Source organism: Sinohyriopsis cumingii, chromosome 4, assembly GCF_028554795.1.
Source record: "Sinohyriopsis cumingii isolate HCF-2022 chromosome 4, ASM2855479v2, whole genome shotgun sequence".
In the NCBI taxonomy this organism is placed as follows: Eukaryota; Metazoa; Mollusca; class Bivalvia; order Unionida; family Unionidae; genus Sinohyriopsis; species Sinohyriopsis cumingii.
Genome location: NC_142964.1, coordinates 52,169,529 through 52,193,421, shown reverse-complemented (window position 1 = coordinate 52,193,421; position 23,893 = coordinate 52,169,529). Strand labels below are relative to the sequence as shown.

The window sequence follows — 23,893 nt, the reverse complement described above, 5'->3', positions numbered from 1 at the left end:
ACATCTTGAACTAGTCTTAAAAGTAACTTTGTTATATACCACTCACATGTCACATGACTTTTTATGCAGCTGTATTGTGTACAATGGTCCAGTAAATTTTTCATTTACTTGATGTTGAAGCTATGTAACATGATGTCAGAGTACGGTATCAAGATGCAACACTATGAAAAACAAGTTATGTTATACATTAGTGTATGTACGTATGATTCAACAATACAGAGATAATTATGCTATGTTCAAGAATATCATTACTACCTTTTTCCATGATAATATCATTCAAATGGTAATATCTGAGTACTACTATTTTTCCATGATAATATTATTCAGATGGTAATATTGGAGTACTACTGTTTTTCCATGATAATATCATTCAGATGGTAATATTAGAGTACTACTGTTTTTCCATGATAATATCATTCAGATGGTAATATTAGAGTACTACTGTTTTCCCATGATAACATCATTCAGATGGTAATATTAGAGTACTACTGTTTTTCCATGATAATATCATTCAGATGGTAATATTAGAGTACTACTGTTTTCCCATGATAACATCATTCAGATGATAATATTTGAGTACTACTGGTTTTCCATGATAATATCATTCAGATGGTAATATTTGAGTACTACTGGTTTTCCATGATAATATCATTCAGATGGTAATATTTGAGTACTACTGGTTTTTCCATGATAATATCATTCAGATAGTAATATTTGAGTACTACTGTTTTTCCGTGATGATATCATTCATATGGTAATATTTGAGTACTTGATTATTTGCTGTTTTAATGATATTTGTGCTTGTTGCCTGTTTTCATCATCGTTATTGTGTTCATTATGTATTGGGTGTTAAATTCATATGTGTTTCTTCATCTCCTTGTTTTGGAAACGAGAACAATTAGACTTTTTCTCAGCTGTCTTGCTCCACTGTTTTTTAACAAACCGCCATCACGTGATACTCGTCAGTCAACCCGTTTATGCTACAATGGACCCTCATTAATTGCTTTAAATGATCACTCCTTGGCTCTCCATGCTACATTGTGCTCTAGACTAAACAAACTGGGACTACATTCATCATTACCTAAATGTAAACAGAAGCGAAAAAAGAAATGTTGTTTCAAAGCTGGCCAGCATAGAACAGGAAGAAGAATCCCAGTTACCTCCCTTATTTCGGCTCAACAATTGAAAAAAAATTTGACCGTTAATTTAGATAATCTAATTCAAATCCCTATTAATTCATCAACCTTTGTGTCAACTATCCAAGAAATACCTCTACGCATTGCATTATTCAATGCCCAGTCAGTAGGACCACCGGAAAAGCACACAGAAATAGTTAATTTTATCAGCGACTAAAATGTTGACATATTTTTCCTGACAGAAACATGGCTAAAAACATCAGGCGATGAACCCAAGTGTGCAGATCTAACACCCACTGGTTACTCCATCAGGTCGTTCCCCTGTAATTCTCGTGGAGGTGGAATTGCTGTCATCACAAAGAACTCCATGATAAAATGTCTTAACTACACCACAACATTCAATTTCAACCACACATCGTTTGAACTAGTCCAAAGCACACTTACACTGGAGAAAAGGTCAGTCCATTTTTTCTGCTTATACCACCCTCCTCCTAGTAGAAAAAACAAGCTGGCTGACTCTCTCTTTTTGGAGCAGTTTCCTAATCTCCTGGACTATGGAAATTCGATAGGTGGCAACCTGATTATTCTTGGAGATTTCAACTTTCACTTCCACTGCTTCAAGAAGCACATAGTATAATGGATCTACATCATCCGTCTAGGCTTTATTTTTTGTGTGCATCTTTCTGACCTTCTAGTCCTAGCTGTTACTGTTTTCATCAATACACCTTTTGACCTTCCAGTCCTAGCTGTTACTGTTTTCATCAATACACCTTTTGACCTTCTAGTCCTAGCTATTACTGTTTTCATCAATACACCTTTTGACCTTCCAGTCCTAGCTGTTACTGTTTTCATCAATACACCTTTTGACCTTCCAGTCCTAGCTGTTACTGTTTTCATCAATACACCTTTTAACCTTCCAGTCCTAGCTGTTACTGTTTTCATCAATACACCTTTTGACCTTCCAGTTCTAGCTATTACTGTTTTCATCAATACACCTTTTGACCTTCCAGTTCTAGCTGTTACTGTTTTCATCAATACACCTTTTGACCTTCCAGTCCTAGCTGTTACTGTTTTCATCAATACACCTTTTGACCTTCCAGTCCTAGCTGTTACTGTTTTCATCAATACACCTTTTGACCTTCCAGTCCTAGCTGTTACTGTTTTCATCAATACACCTTTTGACCTTCCGGTCCTAGCTATTACTGTTTTCATCAATACACCTTTTGACCTTCCAGTCCTAGCTGTTACTGTTTTCATCAATACACCTTTTGACCTTCCAGTCCTAGCTGTTACTGTTTTCATCAATACACCTTTTGACCTTCTAGTCCTAGCTGTTACTGTTTTCATCAATACACCTTTTGACCTTCCAGTCCTGGCTGTTACTGTTTGTTACTGTTTTCATCAATACACCTTTTGACCTTCCAGTCCTAGCTGTTACTGTTTTCATCAATACACCTTTTGACCTTCTAGTCCTAGCTGTTACTGTTTTCATCAATACACCTTTTGACCTTCCAGTCCTAGCTGTTACTGTTTTCATCAATACACCTTTTGACCTTCCAGTTCTAGCTATTACTGTTTTCATCAATACACCTTTTGACCTTCCGGTCCTAGCTGTTACTGTTTTCATCAATACACCTTTTGACCTTCCGGCCCTAGCTGTTACTGTTTTCATCAATACACCTTTTGACCTTCCGGTCCTAGCTGTTACTGTTTTCATCAATACACCTTTTGACCTTCCGGTCCTAGCTGTTACTGTTTTCATCAATACACCTTTTGACCTTCTAGTCCTAGCTGTTACTGTTTTCATCAATACACCTTTTGACCTTCCAGTCCTAGCTGTTACTGTTTTCATCAATACACCTTTTGACCTTCCAGTCCTAGCTGTTACTGTTTTCATCAATACACCTTTTGACCTTCCGGTCCTAGCTGTTACTGTTTTCATCAATACACCTTTTGACCTTCCGGTCCTAGCTGTTACTGTTTTCATCAATACACCTTTTGACCTTCCGGTCCTAGCTGTTACTGTTTTCATCAATACACCTTTTGACCTTCCGGTCCTAGCTGTTACTGTTTTCATCAATACACCTTTTGACCTTCCAGTCCTAGCTGTTACTGTTTTCATCAATACACCTTTTGACCTTCCAGTCCTAGCTGTTACTGTTTTCATCAATACACCTTTTGACCTTCCAGTCCTAGCTGTTACTGTTTTCATCAATACACCTTTTGACCTTCCAGTCCTAGCTGTTACTGTTTTCATCCATACACCTTTTGACCTTCCAGTCCTAGCTGTTACTGTTTTCATCCATACACCTTTTGACCTTCCAGTCCTAGCTGTTACTGTTTTCATCCATACACCTTTTGACCTTCCAGTCCTAGCTGTTACTGTTTTCATCCATACACCTTTTGACCTTCCAGTCCTAGCTGTTACTGTTTTCATCAATACACCTTTTGACCTTCCAGTCCTAGCTGTTACTGTGTTCATCAATACACCTTTTGACCTTCCAGTCCTAGCTGTTACTGTGTTCATCAGTTGACAGGCTATATGCATTGTGAGTACATCTTAGATAAAGGTGTATCACAGACACTCAAAATGGGATCATTATGACCTCTTTTTGCCTGGTTCTATCACACACACACAAAAATGGGATCATTATGACCTCTTTTTGCCTGGTTCTATCACACACACACAAATTGGGATCATTGTGACCCCTTTTTGTCTGGTTTTGTTTCACACTGCCTAAAAATGAGTGACCTAATATCTATTCACCTATCACCACTTAAGTTGCAGATGTGGGTATATTTTGCAATGAATATGTCATGCACTCATTCTGGGTAATTGCTACCTACTACAGTAGTTTTTCTCAGCAAATTTGTTTTTAATATTTGGCCCTGCTGACTTATTAGAATCTGGCATAGCTTATGAGGACTTGCAAGTTAAATTCTGGTATACTGAGGGTTATAACAATTAGCTATTTCAATTTTCATTGGAATAATCAAAATAATTTTTGTCTTTTTGTCATCATTGTCTTAATCCTTCATCTCCCCATCATCTTATTTTTCAGATTATACTGCTTGAATTGAATAGATGTTGCATGACAAATCAGTATGCCTTTTTTTAATTCTGCTGCAAGTAGTCCTCATTTAGGTAGCTGGTCAAGCTGAAAGTTTGGAATCTGACATTTACCTTTTGTGGGTTAGTAATCAAGCTGTATATTTGAAATGTTAAGGTGGAGAAGAGAGCAGCACATTGAGTTTAACAAAATGGTTTTGCTCATCAAGAATATTTACTCTGATGCATTATAGTTTGAAGCATATTATTTTTCTACAGCAGGTGTATTGTACCTCTGCATAAGTTTGTACCACAAACCATATGTAAATTAAATGTGCCATGCACATCACCCTTGGAGAGGTTATAATCAGAATTAGGTTTTATTTTTATCTTTCCTGCATAAACATAGTCAAACATATTTCATTTCAAGCAGCATGGACATCATCATCAAGAATGTGAACATTTTGTTTTAAAGTCTTATGTTAAAATCAGATACAGTTGAAATGCAATATTGAATAAATCTTTTATAATTAAACTCATTCGGCACAGCTAGTTGCCTTATGTGAATCTCACACATCAGATATATTTTCTGTGATATGTTTGAGTTATTCTTTGTGTATGTCCTTGATAGAGTTATAGCAATCATTTTCAGTCTTATGGAATAGTACAGAATATGACTGAGATTTGGTTTAATGGAATATTATACACTATGAAAGTGAGGATTTGGTGTAATGGAATAGTATAGACTATGACAGTGAGGATTTGGTGTAATGGAATAGTATAGACTATGACAGTGAGGATTTGGTTTAATGGAATAGTATAGACTATGACAGTGAGGATTTGGTTTAATGGAATATTAAAAACTGTGACTGAGGATTTGGTTTAATGGAATATTATACACTATGACAGTGAGGATTTGGTGTAATGGAATATTATACACTATGAAAGTGAGGATTTGGTGTAATGGAATAGTATAGACTATGACAGTGAGGATTTGGTTTAATGGAATATTATACACTGACTGAGGATTTGGTTTAATGGAATATTATACACTATGACAGTGAGGATTTGGTGTAATGGAATATTATACACTGTGACAGTGAGGATTTGGTGTTATGGAACGTTATACACTATGTCAGTGAGGATTTGGTGTAATGGAATATTATACACTATGACAGTGAGGATTTGGTGTAATGGAATATTATACAATGTGACAGTGAGGATTTGGTGTAATGGAACGTTATACACTATGTCAGTGAGGATTTGGTGTAATGGAATATTATACACTATGACAGTGAGGATTTGGTGTAATGGAATATTATACACAGTGACAGTGAGGATTTGGTGTAATGGAACGTTATACACTATGTCATTGAGGATTTGGTTTGATTGAATATTATACACTGTGTCAGTGAGGATTTGGTTTAATTAGAAAAATTCTCATAAATAGCCTTAGACTTCAGTTTCTTCATTGTCTTGGTTTGAAAGTATGAGCAGTTACTATTTTACTGATACAGGAAAGTTATTGCCCCAATGATATTCCATGCAACTTATGTGTAACAAACAATTAAACGTGTTGCAAAGTTTCCTAATCAGTAACTGCAGAAGCAACATTTTATATTTTTTTAGATGTTAATCTCTGTGATTATATAACAATAAAGGAATAATTTAGTAATTTCAGTTCTGCTGATCATAGATCTGAAGAACATTTGGGATGGCCTGTTTTATATTGTATGTCCATCCATTAAGACAAATTTGTTATCACTACTCCCTCTAAATTATTTGACAGATTGCCATAAAACTTGACACACATTTTTAACCCAAGGGTTTATTTGATACTGCTTGGACATCCAATATGGCTACCACAGTGGTCATCTTAAGAATCTTGCTATTACTACTTCATATAGGCATAGGCTTTTTGCCAGACTTCTTGTGATGTCTACTTAGTCCTGAATAAAGATGGTGTCAATCTAATCTCCAATATAGCTAACATGATGTCCATCTTGATTATGTTATTCTTACTTCAGCATTTCAAAGATGAGTTCAACACTTGGCAGATAAAAAGAAGAAATGGTCTTGTATTGGATTCCTGGAAATTCATTTTACCTTGTAGAGAAAGAGTTCCTTCAAGGGATTCTTGTTTGTCTAAGGACTTAATGCCACAAAATGATGTAATTTCTTTTCCCCACATACACGGTGTGATAGTTCTTTATAATGATCTTTGTACATATTTTGCAGGTTGGTATTCGATACTGTTTAGTCTTTGATGTCGACGTGCACCACAGTAACAAGACAATCACTGTACATTCCCCACTACAGGTAAGAAACAACTGAATGATGTCCACTTTTATAAAATCAACACCTCAATTTTTACATGTATATCTATGAACTCTTGCAGAGAGTAGACATAAAATAACATTGTGGCAACTTCTGTTGAGGGTAGACATAAAATAACATTGTGGCAACTTCCGTTGAGAGTAGACATAAAATAGCATTGTGGCAACTTCTGTTGAGGGTTGACATAAGATAACATTGTGGCAACTTCTGTTGAGAGTAGACATATAATAACATTGTGGCAACTTCTGTTGAGGGTTGACATAAGATAACATTGTGGCAACTTCTGTTGAGAGTAGACATATAATAACATTGTGGCAACTTCTGTTGAGAGTAGACATAAGATAACATTGTGGCAACTTCTGTTGAGAGTAGACATATAATAACATTGTGGCAACTTCTGTTGAGAGTAGACATATAATATCATTGTGGCAACTTCTGTTGAGAGTAGACATATAATAACATTGTGGCAACTTCTGTTGAGAGTAGACATATAATAGCATTGTGGCAAATTCTGTTGAGGGTAGACATATAATAACATTGTGGCAACCTCTGTTGAGAGTAGACATATAATAACATTGTGGCAACTTCTGTTGAGAGTAGACATATAATAACATTGTGGCAACTTCTGTTGAGAGTAGACATATAATAACATTGTGGCAACTTCTGTTGAGAGTAGACATATAATAGCATTGTGGCAACTTCTGTTGAGGGTTGACATAAGATAACATTGTGGCAACTTCTGTTGAGAGTAGACATATAATAACATTGTGGCAACTTCTGTTGAGAGTAGACATATAATAACATTGTGGCAACTTCTGTTGAGAGTAGACATATAATAGCATTGTGGCAACTTCTGTTGAGGGTTGACATATAATAACATTGTGGCAACTTCTGTTGAGAGTAGACATATAATAGCATTGTGGCAACTTCTGTTGAGGGTTGACATATAATAACATTGTGGCAACTTCTGTTGAGAGTAGACATATAATAACATTGTGGCAACTTCTGTTGAGAGTAGACATATAATAACATTGTGGCAACTTCTGTTGAGGGTTGACATAAGATAACATTGTGGCAACTTCTGTTGAGAGTAGACATATAATAACATTGTGGCAACTTCTGTTGAGAGTAGACATATAATAACATTGTGGCAACTTCTGTTGAGAGTAGACATATAATAACATTGTGGCAACTTCTGTTGAGAGTAGACATATAATAACATTGTGGCAACTTCTGTTGAGAGTAGACATATAATAGCATTGTGGCAACTTCTGTTGAGGGTTGACATAAGATAACATTGTGGCAACTTCTGTTGAGAGTAGACATATAATAACATTGTGGCAACTTCTGTTGAGAGTAGACATAAGATAACATTGTGGCAACTTCTGTTGAGAGTAGACATATAATAACATTGTGGCAACTTCTGTTGAGAGTAGACATATAATAACATTGTGGCAACTTCTGTTGAGAGTAGACATATAATAGCATTGTGGCAACTTCTGTTGAGGGTTGACATAAGATAACATTGTGGCAACTTCTGTTGAGAGTAGACATATAATAACATTGTGGCAACTTCTGTTGAGAGTAGACATATAATAACATTGTGGCAACTTCTGTTGAGAGTAGACATATAATAGCATTGTGGCAACTTCTGTTGAGGGTTGACATAAGATAACATTGTGGCAACTTCTGTTGAGAGTAGACATAAGATAACATTGTGGCAACTTCTGTTGAGAGTAGACATAAGATAACATTGTGGCAACTTCTGTTGAGAGTAGACATATAATAACATTGTGGCAACTTCTGTTGAGGGTTGACATAAGATAACATTGTGGCAACTTCTGTTGAGAGTAGACATATAATAACATTGTGGCAACTTCTGTTGAGAGTAGACATATAATAACATTGTGGCAACTTCTGTTGAGAGTAGACATATAATAACATTGTGGCAACTTCTGTTGAGAGTAGACATATAATAACATTGTGGCAACTTCTGTTGAGAGTAGACATGTAATAACATTGTGGCAACTTCTGTTGAGAGTAGACATATAATAGCATTGTGGCAACTTCTGTTGAGGGTAGACATATAATAACATTGTGGCAACCTCTGTTGAGAGTAGACATATAATAACATTGTGGCAACTTCTGTTGAGAGTAGACATATAATAACATTGTGGCAACTTCTGTTGAGAGTAGACATATAATAGCATTGTGGCAACTTCTGTTGAGGGTTGACATAAGATAACATTGTGGCAACTTCTGTTGAGAGTAGACATATAATAACATTGTGGCAACTTCTGTTGAGAGTAGACATATAATAACATTGTGGCAACTTCTGTTGAGAGTAGACATATAATAGCATTGTGGCAACTTCTGTTGAGGGTTGACATAAGATAACATTGTGGCAACTTCTGTTGAGAGTAGACATATAATAACATTGTGGCAACTTCTGTTGAGAGTAGACATAAGATAACATTGTGGCAACTTCTGTTGAGAGTAGACATAAGATAACATTGTGGCAACTTCTGTTGAGAGTAGACATATAATAACATTGTGGCAACTTCTGTTGAGGGTTGACATAAGATAACATTGTGGCAACTTCTGTTGAGAGTAGACATATAATAACATTGTGGCAACTTCTGTTGAGAGTAGACATATAATAACATTGTGGCAACTTCTGTTGAGAGTAGACATATAATAACATTGTGGCAACTTCTGTTGAGAGTAGACATATAATAACATTGTGGCAACTTCTGTTTCTTATTAGGCCAATTGAGCTTATGGTATGCATCATCCATTTTGCTTCTAAAATTAGAAAAGCTTTTAAATGACTTCTTCTCAATATTCACTCATCAGAATTTGAAAAAGTTTACATATAGCATACTGGCACAGATGGCTTTGAATTTTGCATGAATGATGCTCATCCACCTTTCAATATGGCTACCATTACTAAATATGTACAAATATAAAGACATCTTCCCAACAGAATTTGACCCAATTTTACAGAAACCATCCTTACTGTTTAAATTTAGGTACATGAGGAGCCCACAACTATGTACTATACAAAGAAAAACTTTTAAATGCCTTTTTCCAAAAACCAAACAGGATAAAAACCATCCTGCATAAACAGCATTGTCTGTTAAAAGAATGCAAGTAACCCATGACAACTGTTAAAAATTGAGGGTTATGCAAGAATTCCTTTTCCTTTCAAAAAATATAAACATACTGAAATAATTTTAGAATATAGGATACCTAAATGTAAGTAAAACAAATCATCATATATTCAGCATGTTTTCGTATGGCAAAAATAATTACTTTGTTTTTGTCCGAAGACATGTTAATTTCTTTAATTTGGTGTCCGAAAACAAACAGGTAGACAAATATGCACGGCTTCCACCTCCACTACCATAATGAAGCAGTCACTGGTAACTTCTATGATGATGTGCTACTTTAAAGTAAAGCAGGTATTTTTTTTTCTGCCTTGAAGTAGATGAAAAACATAAAGTACCTGCTTGCTTTTATGTATTAGACACATGTATCTCCATCAGAAAAGGCAGTTGTACATGTGTTAGTGCCACAATGTGTGTTTTCCATGAGAATCGCCCCCACATTAGTAATCTCTCAATGCACTGTTTAACCCTTTGCTACTCAGTGTTCATTAAAACCAGACTTACAAAGGACAAGCAAGAGGCAAGAGACAGAGTGATTCATTTGCTGATATTTTTTGATTAAACATGACCTGTTTGTTGTGGTTCTCTCTTCTTCTCATTCCCTTTATTTATATATTTCTTAACCAAACCACAGATAGCTAAAACAATTAGCAAAACTTGTTAACTTGAAATAATCAGTTTGTCATAGATTGTTTTGAAACATGTCAGAGATTTCAAGGTGACTATTTGATTATTGTTAATAATATAACTTATCGGGTGTAACAAGATAACCAGGTGGGATTTCGGATTTACAACAGAACACTTTTGATGGTGATACAAATACAATGTTTAATGATGAATGACTTGAATGAGAAAAGACTTATGATTAATATGTGCATGCGTGTACAAGATCCAAATATTGGATATATTAACCTATTCCACATGAACCTAATAATGCAACAAATGAAAATACAAATAAATGACCTTACACAGCACAAGGACAAAGGTGAATGATTCACAGTAATTTCACATGAGAAAAAGAATGATGTGTTTTACTCAAATGTAAAAAAGAATTCACTTAGATAGTGACAAATGAGGTATTTTACTCAAACAGTAAAATGATGAAAACAAAGGGACAGATATCAAATGAAATATCTTTACAATTCTAAAACACTGGGTATTACAAACCCCAAAATTAGCCTATGGCTAAAAGATTACATGTATGGAGTTACACACTCCGTCACCAGTAAACTTGGCTATGGAGTTACACACTCCGTCACCAGTAAACTTGGCTACCAGTCACACTGGTCAATCAAGCAGTCAGCATTCCAGGTTATCACTGACCACCATTCAATTCCTTGGTCAATGAAGCAATCAGTGCCCACCAATCAGTCAGCAACACCCAATCACCTGCTACTCGATCAGCAACTCTGTTTACTCAGCTCTATGGCTGCTATTTTTCAGCTACACAGCTGGTACCACATAGACTCTGATCAGCTGAAAATACATCTAACACCGTGTACTATGCATGACACGGGCATATACGATAAACGTAATGACATTATATTTGGTAAGCTATACAGATTATATTATCGGCACAATAATTACAAAACAATAAATGGGTTCAGAAGTGAACCTACCCATGCCCGATATTAATCCTATGGTTCTTAACGTTTCTTACAAATGCCACTTTATATTGCTATAAATTTCTTGCTAAGTCACAAACAAGAAATTAAAATATTTGCTTCCTACTACTTAAGCCAAAGCTAAATAGAAAATATACAAAAATAAATGTGGTAGTACAATAGTTATAACTTCTACACAAGAAATTAATAAATAACTCACATACCTCTACAGCTGAAGATGTACAAGTCCTTAAGTAGACTGCTCACTGACAAGACATTCCATCATGTGAAGATTTTAGTCTTACAGTGAGACATTTATACACGGATGATACAGCCATACATCATCTGTGTGCTGGAAGTATTTGGTTTTTCCCAGCGAAAGCACTTTGTATGTGCGGCATAGGATAAACCAAACTCACTGTTTCAAAATATTGTACAATATACATAAATCACCCTTGTGTATCATTGTACACAAAAAAATGAAACCCGAGTACATGTATTTAGTAAATAAAGGAATTTATACAATTCCGTGACATGGGGTTTCTTTAACAGGCATATTTGAAAATAAAAGGTATCTGTCTCACATGATTATCTACCATGACTTTTTATTAAAAGCAGTCTCAATGTACCAAAAATTTGGCACCCACAAACAATGTTTGTCCTCAATTATTGTTTAGGTGTTTGTAAAGCAGAGGTTAATTAGCAATAGAACAATTGCTATGCTTAATCCATTGTATATAATGATAATGATAATATGTTGTTTTGTTGCATGAGTAATTGGGATTTACTAATCCATACTGACTCTTTGATGTATTGTTTAATGAGATAAAGTATGGTATTGTAATTTCTATGTAAAATAAAGATAATACCCTTTTAATTGACTTTAATCAAAGCCTTGACTGTCATACCTGTTTAGTGTGGATTTGTGTGTAACTGTGTCTACACTGACAGAAATTCACTTTTTTGTCAAATGAAATGAGCTAGTAAAAATACAAAAAGAACAACAATAATTGTGATGCAAAAAAATAATCCATAATTTTCACATTTGGCTGATTTTTTGGTGCAGTTGTTTTTAGGAATTTGTGTGAATCCTGCAATCATGTATCCTATAGACTTTGAATTTATGTGAACCATAGAATATACATTAATGATGATGGTGTTGTTGGTAACTGCCTTAAAACTTAACTCTGACAGTTGTTGTTGTTGTTGTTGTTGTTGTTGTAGGATTTAATGCCATTTTTTCAGTACAAGATAGGCTATACATGGTGGCCAGTATAAATGGTGGACGATGAACCCTGGAAAACCTTGGAAAGAACCACCAACCCACAAGAAGCTACTAGCAAGCTTTCTCACATAACTTTGACAGTATTTTGCCCTGTAAATTTTTGCAAGTTTTTGCTTGAGTCAGTGGAACTTTAACGTCTGCCTCTTGAGTACAGAGTTAAACTATGTATCAAATAAATAATAAGAAAAACTCTGGTCTTTTATTTAAAAAGTTCAAGAAATTCTTGGCCTGAAAACTCAGCACTTACAAGTTTAAAAGGGAAAAAATATACATGATATAACATATCTACTGAAATCTTCCCAAAATTGTTGTGCATTCACTGTCATAAAATGGCATCACTTGGACAGACAATATAGCCACCATAGTAACCATCTTAAAAAAATTTTTATTGCTACTCCTACTGAAAATGGATAGACATATAGACATGTTTTTTTTGCTGAAAGACTTTTCATAATATCTAGTTGGTTTTAAATGAAAATGGTGCATAGTTGGCCTGAAAACTCTGCACTTATTAGTTTAGAAAAGAAAAAAATATACATGATATAATAATCTACTGAAATCTTCCCACCATTGTTGTGCATTCACTGTCATACACATATTTGATCCCCATCCTGGAAATGCTTTTATGACACAAAGAATTTTAAAAAAAATAAAGATTGGGATTGAAAATATAAAAATCTATTTTTATTCATTTGGTTGATTTCTCATCTTTATTTTTTGTTTTTAAATTTACCATGAACCTTCAATTTGCACTCCTACAATAGTCTCCATAACATATATGGAAATTTTCTTAGCAATCGACACAAGGAATTTAAAGTTACTTTGGTTCATGGATTTCCATGATCACATTAAATATTTATTGCTGACCAAATGAAACTAACATAGTCTCTCTTAAATTACTGGCAAATGAACTGGGATTTTGCTTGAAAACAACACAGCAGGTCTTCTTAGACTGTGTCAGAAAAAATAAGTTAACAGATTATAGTAAAACAACACCTGAAAATTACAAGGCATTTCAAATTATTTTCACCAAAAATTATGATATCCAAAAACAGTGTCAAAAACATGCTGAAAATATAGTATATAAAGTTATAAAAATATTCACCATTAAGATTAAAATGAATACATTTAATCACTTCATGGGTGTCAAATTTCATGGCTTGGTTAAAAATGACATATTAATGGTTACTTGGTTTTATGGATTTGTCATTTACAAAAAAAAAGAACATATTAACATTTCAAGAACTCATGCACAACAGGGACAAAAAACAAACAGACTGTGGCATGAATGAGGGCACAAGCTAACAAGGAACCTATGAAAAATTAAGGGATGGACATTAACATTGAGAGGGGGTGGGTAGATTAAGGGGTTGAATAGTTGCTTAATAATAATCTTTGTTAATAATAATCTCATTAATAATTATCAGTAAATAGTTTTTCTAATGAAGTTCTTGCTTTTCTGTATAAATTACCTTTATTTTCAATATACCCAGTTTCTGAGAGATAGTTTTAAACATTATTCCAAGTTGTTTCAACATAGATATAGATGACATAATTTTGAGAATGATTGATTGATGACTTTCTTTTTTCCAGTAGTATTTTTAGCAAGATTTTTTCTGAGAATGTGACATTTATAGTATGCATTAAGGAAACAAAACTTGAATATTGAGACAGTTTTCTTGTTCATATAGCTCACAAACCACCTGGTCAGGGCTATAGATGTGTACTGCAAGACAGATGAACTGAAGAAATTTAAGCCCAATGCTCAGGAATCAGGGGAGTTCACCAAAATTGCCACAGTCCAACCCCAGAAAGTGTGTCACCTTCCCTTGTTCATTGCTTATAACCTGGCACTATACATATGTCCATCAGAGCTCATGTAAGTCAGTTCTACATTTTTTACAACAAGTTTTGCCTTTAAATAATATTGAAATCCTTCTGAATAGAAAGACTGTCGACATGGAGTTTTCATTAGAAGACTCCTTGTAATTTCAACTAGGTCCTAAGTGAAAATGGTGCCACTTGGATAACCTATATGGCCACCATTGTAACCATCTTAAAAATATTGTTATTGGTACTCCTTCTCTAAATGGATAGACATATAGACATGGTTTTTTACTAAAAGACTTTTGATAATGTTTAGTTAGTCCTAAATGAAAATGTTGCTGATCAGACATTCTTTTTGGACACCATTGTAGTCATCTTGAAAATTATGTTATCATTACTACACCTGAATGGGAGGGTCTCATCAGATTTTTTCATTAAAAGACTTGCTATAATATCTAGTTGGTTCTGTTATGACTCTATGGTCTTAAAATAAGTAATATGAAAGAGCAAAAACCGACAAGATTTGTACGATTGAAAATATAATGGATGTCCCTAAAATACAAATTGAAAAAGTAAAAATAACTCAAGAGTATGGTGAATGAAATAATATACAGTCTTAAATGTTCTAAATAAAGATTTATGCAATTAAACTATTTTTGCTTATTAGTCAAACATAAATATAATCAATATTGCATAGAAATATGTCTCATGAATGATACAACATATATACATAATAATGCAATATAATAATTCTATCCATGTGAAAGTGCATCTGCAATACAATATTCCTTTCCCTTGTACATCAGTGATGTATACCTGCAGCATGAAACTCCATGTTACCAATATCTGATTCTTGTTTTTCATTTTATGAATGAAAGTAAAGGGGTTGTGATCACTTAATACAACAATTGGGAAGGAGCTGAACTAACATACACTTTAAAGAGTTGCAAGGCCAGTATTAAAGTCTATATCAATACTCCACCAACCCTGCCATCACTTGCATCAACAGACATTTTAAATGATTGTTTACAATCTGGAGCTGAAAGAACTGGTGCACAATAACTTATGAAAAGCCTCCTAACATTTTTCAGACCAATGAAACTTGGTTTTCTTACTTAACAAATTAGTCGGAGGTTCAGCAATTATTGAAAAATCGATCAGAATTTCCAGTAATATCCAGTCATACCAAAAACTTGCATCACTTGCTTCTTACTGGTAGGCACAGGGTATTCAGAGATAGATTTAACCTTATCTTCTATAGGTTTAACTTGACCGTGTCCCACAACATGTCCTAAAAATATAACACAAGCATGGCAAAAGTCACTTTTACTTAAATTAATTGTCAAATTTGCATCACTGAGTCAGTTAGAGAACTTCCAAATGGTTTCCAAGTGGTATCTCCAGGTGTTGTTGTAGATTATGACATCATAGATGTAAGCATCAAAATTACCCATACAAGATGTTATCATGTGCATCAAACGTTGGAAAGTACAAGGGGAACCTTTCATCCTGAATGGCATAACTTTATGTAGTTAAAGTCCATCTGGAGTTGCAAATACGAAAATTTCCTTGCTGTTAGTGGAATTTGCCAGAATCCCTCCAAAAGGTCAAATTTGGCAACATATTTTGCATTTCCAATTCTGTCAATGCAGTCATCGATTCTGGGTATTGGAAATTAATCAGTCTTTGCGACACCATTTACTTTTCTATAATCAATACACATATGGAAAGTATTATCTGGTTTCGGCACTAGAATACATGGAGAGCTCCAATACTTGACTTGGTTTGATGAAGTCATTCTCCAGCAAATATTGAATTTCTTTCTTCATTGAGAGGTTCATCCTGTAAGAATGTTGTTTAGAATCTACAATTTCAGCATCATGATAAATTTTATTCATTCATGTTGGAGCATCTGGAAAGAAGTGCTCATATTCATTTAATAGCTGTCTAAATTCACTCTTCTCTTGAGGCAGCAGATGTGAAGTTTCCAGTCCAGATTATCCAATATTTCCAAATTTTGAAGATTGGTTACTCCAAAGTCACCACAATTTGATTTCACGCCTTCATTTAAATCATCATTGTGTGGAACAGGTACAGCCATATTGATGAAATAATGTACACAGCTATATCTATCAGCTTACTCCATTAACATATTAACACAGCAGATTTTTCTGTTTTGTCTCTCAGGAATGCTAAAAAAAAGTAATTTAAGTCGCTTACTTTCTTTCTAACTTTATAGGGACCATAATACCTGAAGGTTATCTTGAATTAATTCCCTTACAGCAAACAACAGCTAATGAATACCCTCATCTCGATAGTTTACTGTCTCAAAGCAATATGACCTAATCAAATTCTTCAAAGTCTGATGAAATCTTTGCAAAGCACTTTGACACTGAGGGTGATAGGCAGAAGATTTAAACTATTTGATGCCTAATTCATGCATAACTTAATGGAAAATTTTGGACACAAGTATTTACCATTGATCACATTGGACAGACTTTCAAAGGCCAAAAAGGGTGAAAAACTTTACCAAAGCTTTTACTATGGTCTTAGATTTAATATTTCTCAGAGGAATAGCCATGTGCATTATTGTCAACAAGTATTGGTTGCCTAACTTTATTTTAGGTCAAGGACTGACACAATCTGCCATTATTCTACTTACTAAATGGTCTTGTCAAATGCATGGATAGGTGCAGATGAGCCTTAGGTATCTTTTGATTAGGTTATCCTACCATTTGCCAAGTGTGACAGATCTTCAGTGTTTAGAAACATTAATTTAATTTTGGTCCGATAAAAATTATTTTGATATATCTTGGTGACTCCTAGATGACCAGACAATGTAGTTTCTTGGGCTAGACTAAGATTTTCCTGTTGATATGACTTAGGAACAACAATTTTGATAGCTCACTGACCACTTGTCACCAGAAGGTACATCAGGTGGTCTCCACCAGACGGGTGTTTTCTAGGCCTAACAAATGTATATTTTTCAATATCTGACCAAGACCATGACTTTTTAGAAATAGAGCATTTGAAACAGGTCTTTCTTTATTTTGTTGCCTAATTTTCAACCTTTAGCAATCTGTGCATTTGCATTTTCATTTGTATTTCTCTTTCATCCTTTTATTTTTTGCATTTTCATTTGCATTTCTTTCTGTGCATTTGCATTTTCATTTGAATTGCTTTTTCATCTTTTGCATTTGCATTGTGACCTGCTAAAGCTGAAGCTTTCTTGATTCAACATCCATCTGGTTTTTAAACTGTGATTCCCTTAATTTCCTGTCTGAACCAGATTGAGACTTCCTTATCAAACCAAAACACTTTTATCAGGAATACCATTTTGCACTAAATAACGTATCAGAATGTTCTTTATCTCTCTCTTGCTTCTTAAAAGACACCTTCTCTTCTGAAAGAACATGATGTTTGGCAAGCTGAAGCATCCCATTCATTTTAAAGAAATCTAACCCTTCCTGGGTAGGATCTTAAACAATGTTATCTACTTTAGACATTATCGTGAAAGCTTTTTGTTAGTCTTGCTATAAATTTATCAAATATGTGAAATTAAAACACTAGTTTCAGACCAAAGTGAAATGAAATTTAAAAAAACAATTGTAATTTCTCTGAAATATTCAAATCCCGAAACAACACTTTGTTTCATTGTTATGGATGTAGTCATAAATTGTTGTTGTTGTTGTTGTTGTTGTTGTGGGGTTTAACGCCATTTTTCAGCACACGATAGGCTATATATGGCGGCCAGTATTAATGGTGGAGGAAGAACCCAGGAAAACCCCGGAAAGAACCACCGACCCACGAGAAGCTACTGGCATGCTTTCTCACATATCTACATTGGCTGAATCTGAGACTCGAACCGGTGCAGACACAGGTGAGATGGCAGTGATCCGTAACGGCGAACGCTTTAGACCACTCGGTAGTCATAAATTAAGTAACCAGAAAGAGCAACAAGTATTGTATATTTGAAAATATAATTTATTTCCTTAAATTAGAAAAAGAAAAAGTAAAAATTACATATTGTGTATGAATCCTACGTAGTCTTAAATGTTCTGTCAAGTCCTAAAGTATCAAGTAGTCAGAATGAATTTTAATGGTATTCTGAATGATGTTTGGTACTCTACTGACATATCAACAGTACAGAAGAATCACTGTGATATAATCCCAAAATGTCTTTAAAAGAATTCACAGTAATTCCATAACAGCTGTTGAGTATCCAAATAGTCTCTAAATGCATTCACAGTATTTGCATGACAGCCATTATTCCAATTAATCTGTCTGTTTAGAGGATAATAACTAGAGGATAATAGCTTCAACGAATGATTAAATTAAATAAATAAATTCTCTCCATAACTGAACAACTTCCAAAACTGGTGTTTACTACTGAGAATGCCTAATTCTAAGGAGCAGTTCTCTAATGCGGACTACTAAAATGCCGTAAATAGTGATGCACATTCATATTCTCAACTTTAAACAGATCAGCTGTTTTAACATTGACTAATCAGAAATTGGGTCAGCCTAGCATTTCAAAACTCATGTTCTGAAATTATATCATGTCATGTTTTCTTAAACAAAGTACAACCCAACCTTGGAACTTTATGAATGAATTATGCACTATACATGAATGATTCATCTTTAAAGTGTGAACTTACGATCAGTAAGAAAATCGGTGTTTAAAATATTATTAAATAACCCATACAAACAATAACCATGAACAATAATATATATTGTATGGGTGTGTGTGTATATATATATATATATATATATATATATATATATATATATATATATAAAACAGCTCTAAATGCATAATGGTGCTGATCCTTCTTCCAGCATGGCTGCCATAATGTTTATCTTAACACTTTTCTTATTTCTACTTCTCTTGAATGCATGGTCACATTCATATGGGGTTTTCACCAAAAGACTTCTAATGATGTCTAATTGATTGTAAAATTAAAAAGCTTTAGTGTTAGTAAAATATGTATGTTCATTATAGCTACATTTGAAATGAGATCCACTTTTTTCTGACATACGACAGCCACATTCTTTTTCATTTCTAGAAATTCAGATGATTTTAGAAATTTTATCATTTCTAAAAATCCTTGAAATTTTTGTCTATCCTGTTTGTCATCACAGTCATTATCTATCCAGTTTGTCACCACATACATTGTATATCCATTTTATCATCATTAGACATTGTCAATCCTGTTTGACATCACATACATGGACTATCCTGTTTGATATCATAGACATTGTCTATGTATTGTTATCATACTGGTAGACAGCAAATAAAACAAACTTTCTTTGAATATAAAGTTGAGTTTTGTTCATCACATAGACATCATGCACATGAATAGACTTTATTAATTCCATTTTCTGCATACCAGGTATAAAAAATGTACAAGCCCTGTATGGTGGAAAGACCTTGTTCAGACCAAGGACAGGCAGAAATTCTTCATGTGTTACAGTCAGGATGGCCAGAATGTTTTCAACATCAAGGTATTTTGCATTAGTGCCATTTATAAATTTATTATATACCTGTAAATGGTAATAAACTTGCAGATTACAAAAATCCCTTTTCATTGATCTTGTGTAGACATTTGTATCACCTACTTGCTTTTTTTAATACTGTATGACCACAATCATTAGAACAACACATGTAAATAACATAAAGCTATCAATTAATAATCTTGAGCTGTGTTATGGGCAACTAATCATTCTAAAACTAAGTTCATTAGTATCAAGTGATTGCTTTATTACTAAAATTTCTAATTGAAATTTTCTGAACATTGAGTTGACTAGGTGTCATTGCTGTGTAAGTCATCAGATATGTTAGGGAGAAGTGATTCACAAAATCATGGCTTTATGGTCTTTTTCTGTGTAGCTGAAATAAGTATGTATTCTGAGATTCCTATTAATTCTTGCATAAAAAATCTTAGTGTTTAACTCACCTGGCTTTAAAGCTATATGAGCTGATGGTATCATCCTTCATAGCCTGTTGTCCATTTTGCACCATCTGTTAACAGTTTTTAATTACAACTTTGTAAAAAAAAGTATGACTGATTTGTTCATGGTTTTAAAGATTGTACAGGAAGCATTCCAGCATCAAGACCTTCCAGATTTGTATGATTGATGCATCATCCATTATACCTACCAGTACCAGAAACAGAAAAACCTTTAAAAATGTCTCAATAGAATTTGACCAAATTTGACAGAAAGCATCATGGCATGAATGTTTATTTGATGCCAGTGTGCCATCAAATATGGCTCCCATTAATAAAAAATGGGAAAATATTTAAATGGCTTCCTTTCACAAAACACTAAAAGAATTTTAACCAAATTTGAAGGCAATCAGCCAGTCATGGAGGTCTTTCATATTTTTGATAATATTGTTGGTCTGCCATCAAATATGGTCATCATTGCTAAAAACTAAACAAACAGTAAATGACCTCTTTAATGCCTCAACAGAATTTGATTGTTGGACATGAAAATATAGATACATATGATTCAATCTGCCATCAGGTATGGCTGCCATTACTAGAAATAGAAATGGTATGCCATCAGGTATGGCTGCCATTACTAGAAATAGAACTTCTAAAAACCTCTCTTTAGAAATTCACCAAATTTGATAGAAATCACCCTGGAATGAAGATATAGATTTGGGCAAATAATACCAATGTGCCAAAAATATGGCCACCACTACTAAAGAAACTATGAAAAAGCTTCTCAAAAAATGCTCAACAAACTTATACCAAATGTAACATTAACTACCTTAAAATGAAGGGTTTTAAACTTTGTATAGTGATGTCAGTCAACTATTAGATTTGGCTGCCATTATTTCAAATAGAAAAGAAACTTTAAACAACATCTTTTAGAAAGCATTTAAGGGCATTTAAAATTGTACACATAGCGCCCATCCACCATAAAATATCGCCAATATTGGTATAAAAAAATATTAAACAACTTTAACAAATGTCTGTTCTGATCAGCAGACTTTTACCACCTTTGACAGAAAACATCCTGGCATATAGGATATTCATTATAGGACAAATGATGCCAATGTGTTATCACATATGCATGAAGGTTAACAAATAAATAGAAAAATCTTCAAACAGTCATTCTCTTAACAGGTGCAATCAATGGCATTCAAAGAAATTTTTCAGAAAATATCCTACTGTCCCAAATTTCTTGGCCAACTGCTCTGCATTTGGCTGTTAAACAAATATCAAACATGCAAGTAGTCTCAGGCCCACTTGGATCTCTTGTTTTTTGTGTTGATCATAGAACCCAAAGTATGGCTATGTCTCTTAATAAACATAACATCTACTTTGGAAAAACGTATATTTCAACAGCATTGGTATTGGTCTGAAAAAATAATGGAAAGCTTTAAATGAAGAGATTATGTATAAGAATATACTGCTGTGGTGGCCTAGTGGTTAGAGCGTCCACCTCAGATGTGGGAGGTCGTGGTTTTGAACCCCGGCCAAGTCATGCCAAAAGACTTACAAAAATGGTACTAACAGCTGCCTCGCTTGGCGCTCAGCATTAAAAAGTTAGTGTTAAGACTGATCGGCCTGGTGTCGGGATAATGTGACTGGGTGGGACATCATGCTACATATCTGCGGCATGATGCCCCAGTGCTAGACATCACTATAAACTGTCACACTGCAGATATCGTAGCGATATGACTGAAAAATTGTTAAAGCTACGTTAAAAATCTAAAACACACACACACGCATGTACAAGAATATAGTCATTTTATCTTTATATGGCAAGCATTTATAAGATTTCACATGGTTTAAAGGAAAAATATTTGATTAAGATAAATTTGGTTTTTTTTGCATGATACAGTTATATTTTTTCATGGCATACAAATAATGAGTGATTTCTCATCTTCTGTAGATTGCATGTGAAGATGGAGTGCCGTTACAGCCCCCTCAAACAGTCCCCAGGACGATTCCATACTTCAACATTTGCTTCTATCCTCCCATCATCCTCCACAACTACCTTCCATATGATTTGCAGTACTCACTGGAGGTTGGTGACTAACATGTAACTAGTGTACATACCCGTTTTACAGAAACCTGCTGGAATCATTTTCTTGGGTAGTACAGGTGGTTAAATAAGCAGTTCCAAGTGTTGGAAATTTTTGGAAGCACAAGGTCTATTCACAGTCTGGTTCCTCTCTCCTTTAACATTTTGATAGGAGGATGTATCTCCGTGCTTTAGCCTGCAGCGGCAATTATGGAGGATGCCTTGACGGTCAGCATATGGAATTGTTGGATATGGAAGACTGAAAAGCATGGGGATAATGAATGTTACTGCAAATAGGCTTAGAATATCACCTTGGATAGCAGGTGGTTGAGTATTCATCTTATGGTTGTCTTGGTTTAAAGCCTTAATCTTGCAATGCATTTATTTTTCCATGTGGTCATTACTATGAACTCAAAATTAAAAAGTTTAGAGTTCAGGGTTTGATGCGAACATTTGTATGGTTGGTGATGTTAGAAACTTTCACATCTTCCTATCTTTCACTGGTTGTCGGTCTTCTGAGGTCATGTAAAATTTGAACCGATATGAAATTTTGTTCATTGAATAATGGTTTTCCACCTTATTTTATGCTAGGCCATGAATGTCCTGAGGGAATAATCTCTATAATTCACAGGAGTCAAATAAAATAATATTTTCTCACATCCAGTCAATAGACGTTGATAATAATATAACCAAGAAATTTTAAGTTATTTTTAGATTTTTGCATTCTTGAGCAGTAAGTATGGCTACTTCCTGTTGAAGACGATCCATATTCAAAACCAACAAGATGCAAATTCTTTTTTTTCCCTTTATGTGCTATGTTACTTTGACTTGGAAAGGAGATTTATGTTCATGTTTATTATTTCTGTATGCATATTCACAAAACACATCAGAACGTAAATGGTAAACCTCTGACATTGCATGGGATGCAATAAGAAATCTGCTATACGTATTGCTGTACAGTATGTTAAAAAGAAAAATTGCTTGTTGCAAGAGAATAATTGAAATATTTCATCATGTGGGTGAAAAAGTATTTCACACACTCAATGAAATATCATTATTCACTCATTTCAACGTAGGTATTTTGACCCACTCAATGAAATATATCCATTATTCATTTATTTCAAACTGCTTCAGTGACCTAGTGGTTAGAGCGCCCGCCTCGGATGTTGGAGGTTGTTGGTTTGATCCCCGGCCAAGTCATACCAAAGATAAAAATGGCACTAACAGCAGCCTTGCTAGGCGCTTAGCATTAAGAGGTTCGTGTTAGGACTGGTTGGCCTGGTGTCAGGATAATGTGACTGGGTGGGTGCATACCTCTCCATATCAACCAACAAATTACTCACAAGGATTTTTAACTGTTTCTTTTTCAATACATTTGGACTCCATGAAAAATGGCTGCCCCTGATCTGATGCCCTGATGTGTAATATTTAAAATATAGGAAAAA

The 23,893-nt window shown here is 34.4% G+C and overlaps 1 protein-coding gene across 1 annotated transcript in view; it reads left to right on the top strand.

Annotated features, from left to right (window-relative positions):
• LOC149801160 (intermembrane lipid transfer protein VPS13A-like) overlaps positions 1-23,893 on the top strand; it is a 354,720-nt gene that overhangs the window by 220,253 nt on the left and 110,574 nt on the right. The window contains exons 54-57 of the mRNA XM_089956772.1: positions 6,424-6,504; positions 14,273-14,460; positions 19,802-19,913; positions 22,317-22,451. Of these exons, the coding sequence (XP_089812898.1) occupies positions 6,424-6,504; positions 14,273-14,460; positions 19,802-19,913; positions 22,317-22,451 (516 nt within the window). The remainder of the gene's footprint in view (positions 1-6,423; positions 6,505-14,272; positions 14,461-19,801; positions 19,914-22,316; positions 22,452-23,893) is intronic.